Genomic DNA, 18605 nt, shown 5'->3' with positions numbered 1-18605 from the left:
CAAAGTGCGACAGCGCTGAAAGCTCAAAATTGGTCTGGGCAGGAAGGTGTTTAAGTGCCCGGTATTGAAGTGGTTAATCATATTAAAATAAATATGAAAAAAAAAATTCCAACCGCCCCCGTCCCCGCGAGCTCGCACAGCAAAGAAAAACTCATACCGAAGTCACGCCCGCATATGTAAACGGAGTTCAAATCACAAATGTGAGGTATCGCCACAATCGTCAGAGCGAGAGCAATAATTCTAGCATTAGACTTGCTCTGTAACTCTAACCTGGTAACCGAAACAAAAATTAAAGCGTCGCCTATGGAGATTTTTAAGTACCAAAGTTTGTTGCCATTCCACGGGTGCGTGCAATTTTAAAGCGTGACACGTTTTGGTATCTATTTACTCGGCGTAACATCATCTTTCACATTATATAAATATATTGGGATAACTATACTGTTTTGTTTTTCTTAAATTTATGAAAGTGTCCCTTTTCCCCAAAAAATTGCGTTTAAAACACTGCTGCACAAATACCGTGTGACATAAAATATTGCAACAATCGCAATTTTATTCTCTAGATTCTCTGCTAAATATATATGTAAATGTGTGTGTGTGTATGTATGTATGTATGTATGTATGGGGATTCTAAGTAATTTTCTAGAAAAAAATAGGGATTTTAACTTGTAAACACCAAATGTCAGAAATAGGCTTAGTCATGAAAGGGTTATATTGGGTGCAGTACTGCACTGTGAAGGCACCCATCAGGCAATAATTTATACTAGTATGTGTTGTAATTTATAGTGGGTGCAGTACTGAACTGTGACCACCAGGTGGTGCCCCACAGGCAATAATTCATAGTATCTGTTGTCATTTATAATGGCTGCAGAATGCAGTAAATGGAGAGCTAACATATCACAGTTTAAATTTGCGCTCATGGAAAGGCAAAGATCGAAGGTACTTTAAAATATCCATAGGCGATGATTGAAATACCTTTACAGGTTACCAGTTTATAGTTAGAGGAGATTTAGCGCTAGAATTATTGCTCTCGCTCTATCGCAGTGATACCCCACATGTGTGGTGCAAACACAGTTTACAGATGTGTGCTTGACTTGCGTATCCGTTCACGCTTTACTTCTCTTTCTTATTTATTTTTATTTTTACACTGTCCCTTTCATTTATTTTTTTAATCATTTTTTTTTCCTATCGCAAGGAATGTAAACATCTCTTTATAGAGAGATCTGGGGTCAAAAAGACCCCAAAATCTCTTCTTTACCTTTTAAAAAGAAAAAATGCATTTTTATCTTTTTGCTTTTTAGTTTTTTTTTTTTTTTCATTTCCACCCTGGATCGTAAGTGACGTCATGACGTCGCTCTGGTCCTCCAAGGCCATAGAGGTGATCAAAGACCAACTAGTCTTTTATCACCCCTGTGATCAGCCGGTGGCACCGTCTGAGCTTTTTCGTGCGAGCCGGCACAAACAGTAAGCCTAAGGGACAGCGGCGGGAGGGGTGGTGATGTCCCCCCCCCGCCACTTCTGCAAGGGTCCCAGCGGCTCAGCCGTGGGCTGTAAGAAAAACAATACCGGGTTTATGGCTGGAATCATGTTAAACCACTTGCAAGCGGCAATGTATATACTGTATACGTATCTTGGTCGGCAAGTGGATACATAGTAGTTTTTGTAGTAAACACAAGGTGCAGTACCGCGCCACAGCCACCAAGTGGCACCCCACCAGGCAATAATACAAAATATCTGTTGCACTTTACAGTGGGCGCAGTGCTGCACTGCGACAGAAGGTGCTCAACTGCACTGAAGCCAGTAGGTGGTGCCCCCTCTCTCCCTGTGGTGAAAATACATTGTAGCTAGCGTTGATTGCATTTTATAGGGGGTGCAGTAGTGCACCGTGGCCACAAGGTGGCTCCCCACCAGGCAATAATACATAGCAGTTGTTGTATTACAGAGAACGTGCAGTACCGCACCATGTCCGCTAGGGAGTGGCCCACAGGCAATAACACATAGCATCTGTTGTCATTTATAGTGGATGCAGTACTGCACTGTGGCCTGCAAAATTGCGTAGTATTTGTTGTAATTTACAGTGGGTGCAGTATTGTACTGTGGCTGCAAGGTGGCGCCTCATCAGGAAATAATACATACTATCGGTTGTAATATATAGTGGGTGCAGTACTGCAATGTGGCCGCAAGGTGGCGCCCCTGCATGCATTAATTTATAGTATATGTTGTAATTTATAGTGGGTGCAGTACTGGTATGTAGCCGACAGGTGGCGCCCCAGCAGGCAATAATTTATACTAGTAGCTGTTGTAATATATAGTGGGTGCAGTACTGCACTGTGGCCGCAAGGTGGCGCCCCGCGTGCAGTAATTCATAGTATTTGTTGTAATTAATAGTGGGTGCAGTACTGGACCGTGACCGAAAGGTGGCGTCCAATCAGGCAATAATTTATACAAGTATCTGTTGTAATTTATAGTGGGTGCAGTACTTCACTGTGGCCGCCAGGTGGCGCCTCATCAGAAAATAATACATACTATCTGTTGTCATTTATAGTGGGTGCAGTACTGCACTGTGGCCACAGGGTGGCGGCTCACAGCCAAATATCTATATTATCTATTGTAATTTATAGTGGGTGCAGTACTTCACTGTGGCCGCCAGGTGGCGCCTAATCAGGAAATAATACTATCTATATAATTTATAGTGGGTGCAGTACTACACTGTGGCCATAAGGGGGAGCTCCATCAACAAATAATGCATACTCTCTGTTGTACTCTATAGTGGTTGAAGTATTGTACTGTGGCCATAAAGTGGAGCTCCATCAGCAAATAATACATATGATTTGGTGTAATTTATCGCGGGTGCAGTACTGCACTATGGCCACAAGGTGGCGGCTCACAGCCAAATATCTATATTATCTATTGTAATTTATAGTGGGTGCAGAACTTTACTGTGGCCGCAAGGTGGCGCCCCCACATGCATTAATTTATAGTATTTGTTGTAATTTATAGTGGGTGCAGTACTGGACTGTGAGCGACAGGTGGCGCCCAATCAGGCAATAATTTATACTAGTATCTGTTGTAATTTATAGTGGGTGCAGTACTTCACTGTGACCACCAGGTGGCGCCTCATCAGGAAATAACACATACTATCTGTTGTCATTTATAGTGGGTGCAGTACTGCACTGTGGCCACAGGGTGGCGCTCACAGCCAAGTATCTATATTATCTTGTCATTTATAGACTAGGGTACAGTTAGTAGCCAGCCCGGTACAGAACTTTCTTTTCTGTTCCATGATAATACAATAGCCACACAATAATAATATTATTCATAACGTATAATAACTACCTAACAATGAGAGACCGCCGCCTGCTGGCCACATGCAGTATTGCAATCCCTTTGCAGTACAATGACAGAAGCGTCACTAACAATAGAGAGAGAAGACATTCCAAGCTGTGACTTTGGTAGCGGGATCACTCTGCGCATGTCTGGTAGGGGGTTAGTATCTCTCTCATTCACTCCTCCCCCTCACTACCAGACCACGCCTCCCCGGGACACACAGTGGATGAATCGAGCACTCAGGGTGAGGCGGAACGTTGATGCGGGTCCGAGGGGAAAGATTTCTAGGTGCACACCGTGTGCTCTGCACTATTCCGTCCCCCATGTGGTGAGAAGGTGAAAAGCACAGAGCGACCAGCAGGTAATGACTGTCATGGCCTGGGAAAGGGGGGATGGGAGTATTGGGGTGCGGGCTCTGATCTCTCTCTCTCTGTCCCTCCAGATGTTACCGGTAGGAGGGGAGACTCTGATCAGATACATGGCTGCCCTGAGCTGGTAAGAGAACCTGTTATCACTGACAACTACAACCCCCAGCATGTCCTCCTCTATCCCCCTACAGGACACTACAACTCCCAGCATGTCCTCATCTATCCCCCTACAGGACACTACAACTCCCAGCATGTCCACATCTATCCCCCTACAGGACACTACAACTCCCAGCATGTCCTCATCTATCCCCCTACAGGACACTACAACTCCCAGCATGTCCTCATCTATCCCCCTACAGGACACTACAACCCCCAGCATGTCCTCCTCTATCCCCCTACAGGACACTACAACCCCCATCATGTCCTTATCTATCCCCCTACAGGACACTACAACCTCCAGCATGTCCTCATCTATCCTCCTACAGGACACTACAACTCCCAGCATGTCCTCATCTATCCTCCTACAGGACACTACAACCCCCATCATGTCCTTATCTATCCCCCTACAGGACACTACAACCTCCAGCATGTCCTCATCTATCCTCCTACAGGACACTACAACTCCCAGCATGTCCTCATCTATCCTCCTACAGGACACTACAACTCCCAGCATGTCCTCATCTATCCCCCTACAGGACACTACAACCTCCAGCATGTCCTCATCCTCCTACAGGACACTACAACTCCCAGCATGTCCTCATCTATCCTCCTACAGGACACTACAACCTCCAGCATGTCCTCATCCTCCTACAGGACACTACAACCCCCAGCATGTCCTCATCTATCCTCCTACAGGACACTACAACTCCCAGCATGTCCTCATCTATCCTCCTACAGGACAATACAACCCCCAGCATGTCCTCATCTATCCTCCTACAGGACACTACAACCCGCAGCATGTCCACATCTATCCCCCTACAGGACACTACAACCTCCAGCATGTCCTCATCTATCCTCCTACAGGACACTACAACCTCCAGCATGTCCTCATCCTCCTACAGGACACTACAACTCCCAGCATGTCCTCATCTATCCCCCTACAGGACACTACAACTCCCAGCATGTCCTCATCTATCCCCCTACAGGACACTACAACTCCCAGCATGTCCTCATCTATCCTCCTACAGGACACTACAACTCCCAGCATGTCCTCATCTATCCCCCTACAGGACACTACAACCCCCAGCATGTCCTCATCTATCCCCCTACAGGACACAACTCCCAGCATGTCCTCATCTATCCTCCTGCAGGACACTACAACTCCCAGCATGTCCTCATCTATCCCCCTACAGGACACTACAACCCCCAGCATGCCCTCATCTATCCTCCTGCAGGACACTACAACCCCCAGCATGTCCTCATCTATCCTCCTGCAGGACACTACAACCCCCAGCATGTCCTCATCCTCCTACAGGACACTACAACCCCCAGCATGTCCATCTATCCCCCCTACAAGACACTACAACCCCCAGCTTGTCCTCATCTATCCTCCTACAGGACACTACAACTCCCAGCATGTCCTCATCTATCCCCCTACAGGACACTACAACTCCCAGCATGTCCTCATCCTCCTACAGGACACTACAACCCCCAGCATGTCCTCATCTATCCTCCTACAGGACACTACAACCCCCAGCATGTCCTCATCTATCCTCCTACAGGACACTACAACCCCCAGCATGTCCTCATCTATCCCCCTACAGGACACAACTCCCAGCATGTCCTCATCTATCCTCCTGCAGGACACTACAACCCCCAGCATGTCCTCATCTATCCTCCTGCAGGACACTACAACCCCCAGCATGTCCTCATCTATCCTCCTACAGGACACTACAACCCCCAGCATGTCCTCATCTATCCTCCTACAGGACACTACAACCCCCAGCATGTCCTCATCTATCCTCCTACAGGACACTACAACCCCCAGCATGTCCTCATCTATCCTCCTACAGGACACTACAACCCCCAGCATGTCCTCATCTATCCCCCTACAGGACACTACAACCCCCAGCATGTCCTCATCTATCCCCCTACAGGACACTACAACTCCCAGCATGTCCTCATCTATCCTCCTACAGGACACTACAACCCCCAGCATGTCCTCATCTATCCCCCTACAGGACACTACAACCTCCAGCATGTCCTCATCCTCCTACAGGACACTACAACCCCCAGCATGTCCTCATCTATCCTCCTACAGGACACTACAACTCCCAGCATGTCCTCATCTATCCCCCTACAGGACACTACAACCCCCAGCATGTCCTCATCTATCCCCCTACAGGACACTACAACCCCCAGCATGTCCTCATCTATCCCCCTACAGGACACTACAACTCCCAGCATGTCCTCATCTATCCTCCTACAGGACACTACAACCCCCAGCATGTCCTCATCTATCCCCCTACAGGACACTACAACCTCCAGCATGTCCTCATCCTCCTACAGGACACTACAACCCCCAGCATGTCCTCATCTATCCTCCTACAGGACACTACAACCCCCAGCATGTCCTCATCTATCCCCCTACAGGACACAACTCCCAGCATGTCCTCATCTATCCTCGTGCAGGACACTACAACCCCCAGCATGTCCTCATCTATCCCCCTACAGGACACTACAACCCCCAGCATGTCCTCATCTATCCTCCTACAGGACACTACAACCCCCAGCATGTCCTCATCTATCCTCCTACAGGACACTACAACCCCCAGCATGTCCTCATCTATCCCCCTACAGGACACTACAACCCCCAGCATGTCCTCATCTATCCCCCTACAGGACACTACAACTCCCAGCATGTCCTCATCTATCCTCCTACAGGACACTACAACCCCCAGCATGTCCTCATCTATCCCCCTACAGGACACTACAACCCCCAGCATGTCCTCATCTATCCTCCTACAGGACACTACAACCCCCAGCCTGTCCTCATCTATCCTCCTACAGGACACTACAACCCCCAGCATGTCCTCATCTATCCTCCTACAGGACACTACAACTCCCAGCATGTCCATCTATCCCCCCTACAAGACACTACAACCCCCAGCTTGTCCTCATCTATCCTCCTACAGGACACTACAACTCCCAGCATGTCCTCATCCTCCTACAGGACACTACGACCACCAGCATGTCCTCATCTATCCTCCTACAGGACACTACAACTCCCAGCATGTCCTCATCTATCCTCCTACAGGACACTACAACTCCCAGCATGTCCTCATATATCCTCCTACAGGACACTACAACTCCCAGCATGTCCTCATCCTCCTACAGGACACTACGACCCCCAGCATGTCCTCATCTATCCTCCTACAGGACACTACAACTCCCAGCATGTCCTCATCTATCCTCCTACAGGACACTACAACTCCCAGCATGTCCTCATCTATCCTCCTACAGGACACTACAACTCCCAGCATGTCCTCATCCTCCTACAGGACACTACAACTCCCAGCATGTCCTCATCTATCCTCCTACAGGACACTACAACCCCCAGCATGTCCTCATCTATCCTCCTACAGGACACTACAACCCCCAGCATGTCCTCATCTATCCTCCTACAGGACACTACAACCCCCAGCATGTCCTCATCTATCCTCCTACAAGACACTACAACCCCCAGCATGTCCTCATCTATCCTCCTACAGGACACTACAACCCCCAGCATGTCCTCATCTATCCCCCTACAGGACACTACAACTCCCAGCATGTCCTCCTCATCCTACAGGACACTACAACCCCCAGCATGTCCTCATCTATCCTCCTACAGGACACTACAACCCCCAGCACGTCCATCTATCCTCCTACGGGACACTACAACTCCCAGCACGTCCATCTATCCTCCTACGGGACACTACAACTCCCAGCACGTCCATCTATCCTCCTACGGGACACTACAACTCCCAGCACGTCCATCTATCCTCCTACGGGACACTACAACTCCCAGCACGTCCATCTATCCTCCTACGGGACACTACAACTCCCAGCACGTCCATCTATCCTCCTACGGGACACTACAACTCCCAGCACGTCCATCTATCCTCCTACGGGACACTACAACTCCCAGCATGTCCATCTATCCTCCTACGGGACACTACAACTCCCAGCATGTCCATCTATCCTCCTACGGGACACTACAACTCCCAGCATGTCCATCTATCCTCCTACGGGACACTACAACTCCCAGCATATCCTCCTACGGGACACTACAACCCCCAGCATGTTAATCTATCCTCCTACAGGACACTACGACTCCCAGCATGTCTTTTTTGTGTATTCTTATGTAAAGGAGTAGAATGCCCAGCAAATCTCTTAGAGATTAGAACTCTCAACGTCTCCTCCTAGAAGCCATTGCATATCCCATTTGTCCTCCTACTGTAGCCGCTGTACATGTTTCCTCAGTCACTTATACTATCAGACTGAATATCAATAGGAGTTCTGACTTCTAATTAGCGTCTTCTAATGCCCCATACACACTATCAGATTTTCTGATGATTTTTGTCTTCAGATTTACCAAAATGTAGTAGAAGGGCCTGCCGGACTGCATACAAATTGAAACTCCTAAGGTTTGACCTCATATTATATGGTTTTGGTAAATCTGAAGAAAATAAATCAGCAGAAAATCTGATAGTGTGCACGGGGCTTAACTCTTTTGCTCAGACTTGGACAATTTTAAGCAAAAAAATTCTCCCTGGTTTTTGTGACCTCTTTCTCTGAGGTTTAGGGCGTCTTGCCTTGCAGCACTGGAGCTCGGTCCCAATAGCGGTCAGGTCACTACCTGCATGGTGCTGGCATTTCCTCCTTGTGTCGTGGGTTTCCTCCCACACTCCGTAGGCATGCTGGAACTTTAATTATAGCAAATCCCAAGGATTGTACAAGTGTATACAGCAGAGACAACGCTCCTGTGAGAAGTGCAGAGTCACTTCGTCTATTGGAGCTTTCATCTGTAGACCATCAACAGAGTAGAGGAAGGGATGAGGCATCTGGATGGGTGGCTGAGTAGATGGAGGGACCCAGACTGGAACCTCTGCAGCTTCTGTAGAAGATATGGGTTGGATCACTTCAATGTAGAAGAAAATGAACAGCAGAGTGCTGAGGTCTGTATCAAATAAAATTCACTTTATTAAAATAAGCAGCACACACTTAAATCGACTTTGGCATGAAACAGCATTGATGGGAAACACCTGAGACCAAGCAGCTGTGATCAGTGTGAGGCTGTAGGCATCACTGAGCAAATAGAGACCAAGGATGACAGAGAGCCAGCCAGCTCAAGGTATGGATGATGGATAATAGCAGCGGCTTTCTCATTTGCACACAAGGATGACTGCTGGTGAAATGCCTGGTGAATGTCGGGCGAGGGGTATGCACATTCACGCTCTCGACATTCACCGGGCATTTTGACAGCTGTCATCCTTGTGTGCAACTGAGAAAGTTGCCGCTATTATCCATACCTTGAGCTGGTTGACTGCCTGTCCTCCTCGGTCACTGTTTTCGCAGGGATGCCTGCAGCCTCACACTGATCACAGCTGCTTGGTCTCAGGTGTTCCCTACTAATGCTGTTTCATGCTAACTTCAATGTAAGTGTGCGACTTATTTTAATTAGTTTTTTTATTTGCTACTGACCTCAGTGCCCTGCAGTTTGTTTTTCTTCTACATGTTAGTTTCATTGGCTGCTATTTAAAGCGGTTCTGCACACATTTTATTATCCTACTACTATTGTCTTTCTAACCGTCCACATATTGCACAATGCCCCTTAGTTTTTTTTTTAGTTTTTTTTTTTTTTATCCTACCTTTCATTATATAAAATTTTATTGAGTCTTCCCCTGTGGCTATGGGCGGTCTTCATGTGGGGATCAGCATCACTTCCGCTTATCCCCCGCACTGTCTCCTGGGATCTCGTCAAAGTAATCCCAGGAGACATTGCGGCTAAGACTGGCGAAATCTCACGAGATTTCGCGGACGTGACGTCATCACGGCGCCATCATGACGGCCAGGAATTACACCGCTCGTAGCTGTAGCTACAGAGCATGCGTGGGAACCGGCAAAGCATGCTGGTTCCGAACAAAGCCAGGAAGGAGGAAGTTATTGCTTGTGGGCTTCACATGCCCACAACAAAAATGGCATCTGCCGATCAGTAAGAATATAAAGGAAAATTTTCAGCAAAAACGGACATGCTTCAGTGAGAAATGAAACAAAAGTAAGTGTTTTTATTTAAAAACATACATTTTAAAGCTTAACCAGAAAAAAAATAAAAATTTCAGCAGTGCAGAACCGCTTTATACTTGTAGTAGTGATAGTGATGATGATGATATGTATTTTTTTTTTTTTTTTTTTTTTGCAGTCGGATTGCAGGCAGCAGTGGTCTCCTATGCCGAGATCTGGGTGAGTTCTATGATGGAATGATATGAGTCTGTGTATTGCAGGGACTAACAGCCTGGAATAATGTCAGACGTTCCCCCTCTCCCCACTTTAGGATGTGACATCTCTGAGGCCGGGGGTCACACTACACATCTGGACACTGGCAGCAAATTGCCAATGGGCAAATCACCAGCAGTGCAGAGAGAATGGTCACTTTCTCCAACGCTATCACTCCACCACTGAGCGAGCCGCTTAGACTATTATGCCGCGTACACACGAGCGGAACGTCCGACAGAAAAAGTCAGACGGAGCTTTTCATTGTATATTCCAATCGTGTGTATGCCCCATCAGACTTTTTACGTCTAAAATTCTGACGGACCTAGAAATAGAATATGTTCTAAATATTTCTGACTGAACCAATTCCTATCGGGAAAACCGCTCGTCTTTATGCTGTTCTGACGGACCAAAAACGACGCATGCTCTGAAGCAAGTACGAGACGGAAGCTATTGGCTACTGGCTATGGAACTTCCTTTTTCTAGTCCCGTCATACATGTTGTACGTCACAGCGTTCTTGACGGTTGGACTTTGGTGTTACCCTGTCAGACAGTTTCAGCGCAATTCCGTCGGAAAAAACCTTCAGAGTTTATTCGGACGGGAAAACCGGTCGTGTGTACAGGGCATTATTGCTCGCCCCTCTGAAAATACCTGTTTCCCGGGCATCTAAAATTTCAATACTGAGTCACTGACCAGGAACAAGCATACAATCGGTGAAGTCAGTGATACTAGGAACTCCTGATTCCTCATGCTTGCTTGTTAAACTGTCAATGTGATGCAAAGAACATTACAGTGAGGGGGGAAAAAAAGTATTTGATTCATATCGGTATTGCTTTTTTTGTACGTTTGCCCACTGACAAGGAAATGATCAATCTATAATTTTAATGGTCGGTTTATTTTAACAGCGAGAGACAGAATAACAACAAAAATATCCAGAAAAATGCATTTAAAAAAAGTTACAAATTGATTTGCATTTTAATGAGTGAAATAAGCATTTGACCCCCTTTGCAAAACATGACTTAGTACTTGGTGGCAAAACCCTTGTTGGCAATCGCAGAGGTCAGACGTTTCTTGTAGTTGGCCACCAGATTTGCACACATCACTCAGGCGGGATTTTGCAGATCCTCTCCAAGTCCTTAAGGTTTCGAGGCTGATGTTTTGGTAACTTGAACCTTCGGCTCCCTCCTCATATTTTCCGTATGATTAAAGGCTGCAGACTGGCTAGGCCCCTCCAGGACCATAATGTGCTTCTTCTTGAGCCACTCCTTTGTTGCCTTGGTTGTGTGTTTTGGGTCATTTTCATGCTTGAAGACCCACCTAGGATCCATTTTCAATGCCCTGGCTGAGGGAAGGACGCTCTCGCCCAAGATCTGATGGTACATGGGCCCCGTCCATTGTCTCTTTGATGTGGTGAAGTTGTCCTGTCCCCTTAGCAGAAAAACACCCCCAAAGCATAATCTCCTCCTCCCTCCTCCTCGTTTAAAGCACAAAAAATAAAACCGCAGAGGTGATCAAATACCCCCAAAACAAAGCTCTATTTGTGGGGGAACAAAGGACATCAATTTTGTTTGGATACAACGTCGCACGACTGCGTAATTCTCATTTAAAGCGTCACAGTGCCAAATCGCAAAACATGGCCTGGTCATTAAGGGGGCAAATCTTTCCGGTCCTTAAAGGGGTTGTAAATCTTCATGGTGTTTTTTTTTTTTTTTTTTTCTCCTTTTAATGCATCCTATGCATTAAGGTGAAAAAACAACTGGCAGTCACCGCACCCTCAATTTTACTTACCTGAGCCCCTTCACCTCCTTGACGGGGATGCGCTGTCCCTCTCTACACGGGGTCCCAACTCTTGATTGGATAGATTGATAGCAGCTCAGCCATTGGCTTCCGCTGCTGCCAATCAAATCCAATGACACGGGGCCGAGTCTTACATTCGTGTCTGTGTATGCAAATGTTGCACTCAGGAGTGGGCCTGCAAGCTAAACCCCCCCCCCCCCCCCCCCCCCTCCGGGAGAGCGCTTCTCCTAGGGGGTTATCTGATGTGGGAAGGAATCGACGGGGCACCGCAGAAGACGAGATTCAGGGCCACTCTGTGCAAAACGAGCTGCACAGTGGAGGTAAGTATGACATGTTATTTGTAAAGGATCATATTTTATTTTTTAAAATCACTTTAAGTAGTTAATCTGCCTTTAGCCCAGAATTGCAGCAAAAGACGACCATAGACTACACAGCAAATTGGATTAATCTGTGAATATTTTTTATTTTTTTTGTATTGTATTACAAGCCTTTTATATTTCTGATGCTACTTGAATTTATTTTATTTCAAATAAATTTTATATGTCAGTAAACTTTATTTTTATTTTTTTATTTTTTTTTATATGTATTTCAGGTTTTCTGAATCAGAGCAGTAAAAGATGTTACCGGTCACTTCCTACGCATGGCATCGGCAAATACAGACACTTGCTGCCTCCCGAAGTTGTAAGGAGCTTAACTGGTTTTCTTACAGGAGAAAAGCAGCATTACATTTACAAAACATTAAATCTCAAAGCAGATTGAGGCTACATTTACATCAAAATTTAGCAGCAATTTGGAGCAGTTCCTGGATACATTCTACTGATTTGCACATAACGTATGCAGCCAAAGTTTACAAACATCTGCAGCTGTCAGCCATGGCTGTGAGATTCTGTCTTCTATACAAATCAATGGCCGGCCCTGCAGCTGTTCACATGTAAATGTTCTTCTCATGTGGATAGAGCCTCCCGGCTGACCCAAGGTTCGGGGTTGGCATCTCTGCAGAGTTATGGCTGTTCACATGTAAATGTTCTTCTCATGTGGATAGAGCCTCCCGGCTGACCCAGGGTTCAGGGTTGGCATCTCTGCAGAATTAATGCTGTGCACAAACTGGTTGGAGCTAATCGGCCAACATGTATACAGCTGTAACACAGAGTGTTGTTGCGTCCAAAGGCAGCGTTTAGCCTCCTCTGAAAGCAGCAAACTATGCGCTTCTAAACTGCTTTTGTGAACCTAAAGCCGATGACGTTCCAGTCAACCTCATACATGCTTTAAAGTGGTTGTAAACCTAGATTAAGGCTTACCTGTAGGTCCAAGAAATATCTCCTAAACCTACACGGTTTAGGAGATATTTGCCAAAAGACAGGCACCGCTGTCTACGGCGCATGCGCGCCGATGTCAACGGCGATTTGACGTGAGTGGCAGCTCCCGTGCGCATGCACGGGAGTGATGTCCTCACGGCTTCACCAAATGACAGCTGTGGAGCAGCGAGACCCACCAAGAAGATGGATGCTCCGGACTACAGGGGACAGCGGTGACTTCGCTGGCTCCTGTGTCAGGTAAGTGACACATAATGGACTACTGTGCGATGCATAGTAGTCCATTATGCTTTACCTTTGCAGGGATTCAAGTCGCAAGTAAACTCATCAGGGTTTACTTCCTCTTTAAGAGCTAATTACATCTTTCTGAACATGTTTAATGTTCTACTCATATTTAACCACTTGAAGCCCATGCTATAGCTGAAAGACGGCTACAGCGCGGGCTTATATTGCCAGGAGGGCGCACATGGACGTCCTCCCGTACTCGCGCTGCCCATGTGTGCGGGGCACGCTCTGTGATCATTCCAGTCCTTGGGACTAGGCTGATCACAGAGTGGAGTAAAGGGCCGATCCCAGCAATTAGTACTGCTAAGCGATGCCACCTACCAGTGCTAACAATCGGTGCAGCCTCATCAGCGCACATCAGTGAAGGAGAAAATGTACCTGTTTCCAAAATGTTATACCAAACTATTATTATTATTATACAGGATTTATATAGCGCCAACATTTACTTAGCACTTTACAATTTGAGGGTAGACAGTACAAATACAATACGCTTTAATACAGTAGGAATCGGAGGGCCCTGCCCCTTAGAGCTCACAATCTAAGTGTGTAGGTCAAGAGATACAAGAGGTAATAATGGTGGGTGATGTGTTGATTGAGAAGATAAATGTACAGTTGTTAGGTCTGGGCCAGATAGGCTTCTCCGAAGAGATGAGTTTTCAGGGATCGTCTATGAAAAAGTTATTCATTCGTTTTTTTTTTTTGTTTGTTTGTTTTTTTGTTTTGTTTTTTTCACAATTTTTTCATTTTTTTTTTTTTTTTTGTTTTGCAAAAAATGAAAAACCCAGTGATGATTACCACCAAAAGAGAGCTTAATTTTTGTGTGAAGAAAATGATAAAAATGTCAATTGGGTACAGCGTAGTATGACTGCACAACTGTCATTCAAAGTGCGACAGCGCTAAAAGCTGAAAATTGGCCTGGCCAGGAAGGGGGAAAGTTCCCACTCGGCTCACAATTGCCGCTCACTGGATATTTTTTCTTTTTCGGGCCGTTCTCTGTAAGCCAGGGAGGAATAGCGCCCCGTCACTGGTGTCGGCGGGAGGAATAGTGGAAGGAACACTGCCCCAAGGGCCGGATAAAGGCAAGCAAAGGGCTACATCCGGTGCCCAGGCCAAAGCTTGGAGACCACTGCTGTAGAGTGTCCTGATTTCTGTAGAGCAATCCACGGGGTCCAAGACATTTTACTAATTCTGGGCTCGCTGCTACTTTTAGTAGTAATGGCGCCCTTGGCCTAGTGCAAATCTGACCTTGCGGGCAGCTGGCCATCACCACATGTCGTAGTAGAAATCTTTTTTTGGTGGATTATTTAAAACTTAGGCTGGGTTCACACCCATGCGAATTGGATGCCGCTTTCCTCCGCATCCAATTTGCATAGCAGGAGAATGTGACCGTCTCTCTATGGAGCCGGTTCACATATCTCCGGGGCAGCTGTGGAGCGCACTGCACAGAAATGCTGTGCGTCTTTGGCTCTGTTTTCAGGACCGAATTCAGGCAAGGATTCGTCCCCGAACCAGAGAATGGGGGAAGCACAGCGTTTCTGTGCGATCCACAGCTGGTTCAAGTGTGAGCCGAGCCTCAGGGTTTTAAAACTAAACTCCCAGCTTTCTCTTTCAATTTTGCACAGCCTTCTAAAGCGAAAATTGATTACTTTGATTTCACTGCACAATGCGAGCTTCTCACAGTGTGCATTAGAAGCTGCAGCAAGTCAGATAGAGCCCACCTTATTTCCTGACAGGAGGATGTCCAGCATCATCTAGCCCTTTCAATCCCAGCTTGACTGTTTCTGGCCTGACCCTTTCATTCATTGGACTTAATTTCCTTTAATCATGGGGGGCTCATGTGTAAAACAAAACAAAAAAAATAATAAATACACATTTGTTATAAAAAAATTTTTTTTTTTTTTTTTTTTTTTTTTTTTTTTTTTTATATACAAAAATATGTGCATTAGTTAATTTTTTCAGATGAACCTAGCCTTTAAACTTCTTTAGTTTTTCAACATAGTCCAGGTGGCCTTTCAAACTTTAGCAGGCTTTTAGGCTACAGTCGCACAACGGTGCAACTATGAGGGGCTGCTGACAGTCCCAGCCATTCGCGGCTCTCTGTCCAGCCAGTGTTTACCTGCGGTCATCGCCGCTGGCAGCACACAAAGTGTGCAAAGCTGGCTGTGCGGAGAGGGGTATCGCCTCTCCAGGTAGATCAGATTGGAATGAACCTCTCCTCTAAATTAGAAGCCACAGGTGCTGGCAATGCATATAGCAATGAGGAATGATTAAGCACGGTTTGATAGTGCGCAACGCGTCAGTTCTTCTGTCTGTTCTGCTGTGACATGGTTTTGTGACTACATCTTTTACCAATAAAGCTGATTTTTTTTTTTTTTTTTTTTTTTGGGTGCGGCTGTCCAGAATCCTTTTCTCGTTCTCATGGCTGTGCGCAGAGCTGGGACTAGTTAAACACTTAAGCCCGGGACCAATTTGCAACCAAAGGACCAGGCCCCTTTTTGCGATTCGGCACTGCGTCGCTTTAACTGACAATTGCGTGGTCATGCGACGTGGTTCCCAAACAAACTCTGCGTTTTTTTTTTTTTCACACAAATAGAGCTTTCTTTTGGTGGTATTTGATCTCCTCTGCGGTTTTTATTTTTTGCGCTATAAACAAAAATGAATGGACAATTTAAAAAAAAAAAATTCAATATTTTTTACTTTTTGCTATAATATCCCCAAAAAATATCTAAAACGTTTTTTTCCCTGTTTAGGCCGATACATATTTTTGGTTTAAAAAAAAAATCGCAATTAGCGATTGATTGGTTTGCACAAAAGTTATAGCGTTTACAAAATGGGGGATAGTTTTATAGCATTTTTAGAATTATTTTTTTTTTTTTTACTAGTAATGGCAATTGAATTATTATTATTTTTTTTTTGTTTGTTTTTTTATGGTGACTTCTACATTATAGCGGACACATCGGACATTTTTGACACATTTTTGGGACCACTGTCATTTTTACAGCAATCAGTGCTATTTAAATGCACCGATTCCTGTGTAAATGACACTGGCAGTGAAGGAGTTAACCACTAGGGGGTGGGGGGTTAGTGTGACGTGTGTGTTTTTTTACTGTTGGGGGTCGTGGCTTGGCATGTGACATCACTGATCGTCTTTCCCTATAACAGGGAACAGATGATCGGTGACAGCCACAGTAGGAAGCATGGGGAGAGGTTTGTTTACACATAACTCTCCTCGCTCTTCAGCTCTGTGACCCGATCGCGGGACACCAGCGGCAATTGGGTCCGCGGGTGCCGTGGTCACGGAGCTCAGGACTGGGTCGTGAGCGCGCTCCACTGCTAGCACTTAAAGAGCAACGTACCTGTACGTTGCTGTGCCCAGCCGTGACATTCTGCCAACATAAATGTGCAGGAGGCGGTCCTTAAGCGGTTAAAGATAAAGTAAACCCTGATTGGTTTACTTCTTCTTTCTTTCCCTGCAAAGGCAAAGCATAATGGGCTACTATGCAATGCATAGTAGCCCATTATGTGTCACTTACCTGACACAGGAGCCAGCGATGTCCCCGATTTCCTCGCCGGCTGGAAGCATCCATCTTCTCTGTGACTGGCTGGAGTCGTGTGACGTCACTCCCGCGCATGTGCACGGGAGCCGCCAGTCACAGTATGTCCTTTAATGAAAACGGCACGCCGTGACCCTTTTTAAAGTGCTCATGCGCCGAAGGAATCCTCGCACGGGAAATTGTAAATATCTCCTAAACCATGTAGGTTTAGGAGATATTTACAGCACCTACAGGTAAGCCTTAATCTAGGCTTAACTGTAGGTGAAAGTGTGTTTGTAAGGGTTTACAACCACTTTAAGGCCACCAGTTCAAGTGAACGGAGCCAGCGACGGGAACTGCCGCTACAATGCGCACCGGCCTTAATCGCTGGTGTGATATTTTTCTGCACTTGCAGCATTTTTTAGCCCCTGTACACACGGTCGGACATTCTGCCAACCAAATCCGTCGGATTTTGCCTGTCGGATCTTGTCCGAAACTGTTGCATACACACGGTCGGACTAAGTTGTCGAAAAATCCGATCTTTCAGAACGTGATGACGTAATTTCGTTACGACGGGACTACGTTCAGGCTAGTAGCCAATAGCTTTGATGTAGGAATTTGATCTGAGCATGCGTGGCACTTGGTCCGATTGGAATTCTCTACACATGATTGGAGTATGTCCGACCGGCCCAGTTGGTCGGAAAATATTTCCAACAAGTTGGAAAATTGGGTTCGACGGAATCAGTCCGATGCATACCACACACGGTCGGATTATTCGACAACACGGTCCGATAGGACATATTCCGACGGATTCTCCGACCGTGTGTACAAGGGCTAAAAGGGATAAAACCACGGAAATGTGCGTGCATTGCGCAGATGAGCTGAATTTTTATTTTATTTTTTGTGTCTTGTTCAAACGCACACTTTTTAATGTTTTAAAAAATTTTTTTTTTTTTCCCCAACAGGATAAAAAAAAAAGTAAACTGCAGAAGGAGATTAAAGAAGGCACGGACCATGAATACGGCACCCTGAACTTCCAGGTGACCGGGTACAACATGCTCTACGTAGAAAGATTTGTGCGGTACATGCATAAATTCTTTAACCAGATGTCCGTCCCTGTGGAGGAGAGGTGAGTCCTCCGATGTCACTGCTGACAGCTCACATAGAGAAAAGTGACATAAGTATCCACCATCTCTGTATATGTGTGGGGGAACCAAACTGTAGCACTTATAGCTATCCATGATCACGATCTCTGTATGGGTGTCAGAATTATCTCTTGTATCTCTTAGCCCTTGTACACACGGTCGGAGATTCCGACGGAATGTGTCCGATCGGACCGTTTTGTTGGATATTCCGACTGTGTGTGGTCTCCATCGGACTGTTTCTGTCAGAGTATCCGACAGACCAACTTTTCCAACTTGTTGGTAAAATTTTCCGACAAAATGCTCAGATCAGACACACTCCGATCGTGTGTAGAGAATTCCGATCGTACAAAGTGCCACACATGCTC

At 46.0% G+C, this 18605-nt stretch overlaps 1 protein-coding gene across 1 annotated transcript in view; it reads left to right on the top strand.

Moving 5' to 3' along the window:
* The first annotated feature begins 3528 nt into the window (after positions 1-3528).
* Positions 3529-18605, top strand: part of MRPL48 (mitochondrial ribosomal protein L48) — a 34013-nt gene continuing 18936 nt past the window's right edge. The window contains exons 1-5 of the mRNA XM_077451214.1: positions 3529-3685; positions 3767-3819; positions 10096-10136; positions 12557-12645; positions 18061-18224. Of these exons, the coding sequence (XP_077307340.1) occupies positions 3767-3819; positions 10096-10136; positions 12557-12645; positions 18061-18224 (347 nt within the window). The 5' untranslated portion in view covers positions 3529-3685. The remainder of the gene's footprint in view (positions 3686-3766; positions 3820-10095; positions 10137-12556; positions 12646-18060; positions 18225-18605) is intronic.

Source organism: Lithobates pipiens, unplaced genomic scaffold, assembly GCF_037356315.1.
Source record: "Lithobates pipiens isolate NorthernLeopardFrog02 unplaced genomic scaffold, aLitPip1_a1.2 Scaffold_23, whole genome shotgun sequence".
NCBI classification, from domain to species: Eukaryota; Metazoa; Chordata; class Amphibia; order Anura; family Ranidae; genus Lithobates; species Lithobates pipiens.
The sequence above is the reverse complement of the archived record's forward strand: the minus strand, read 5'-3'. Positions and strand labels throughout refer to the sequence as shown.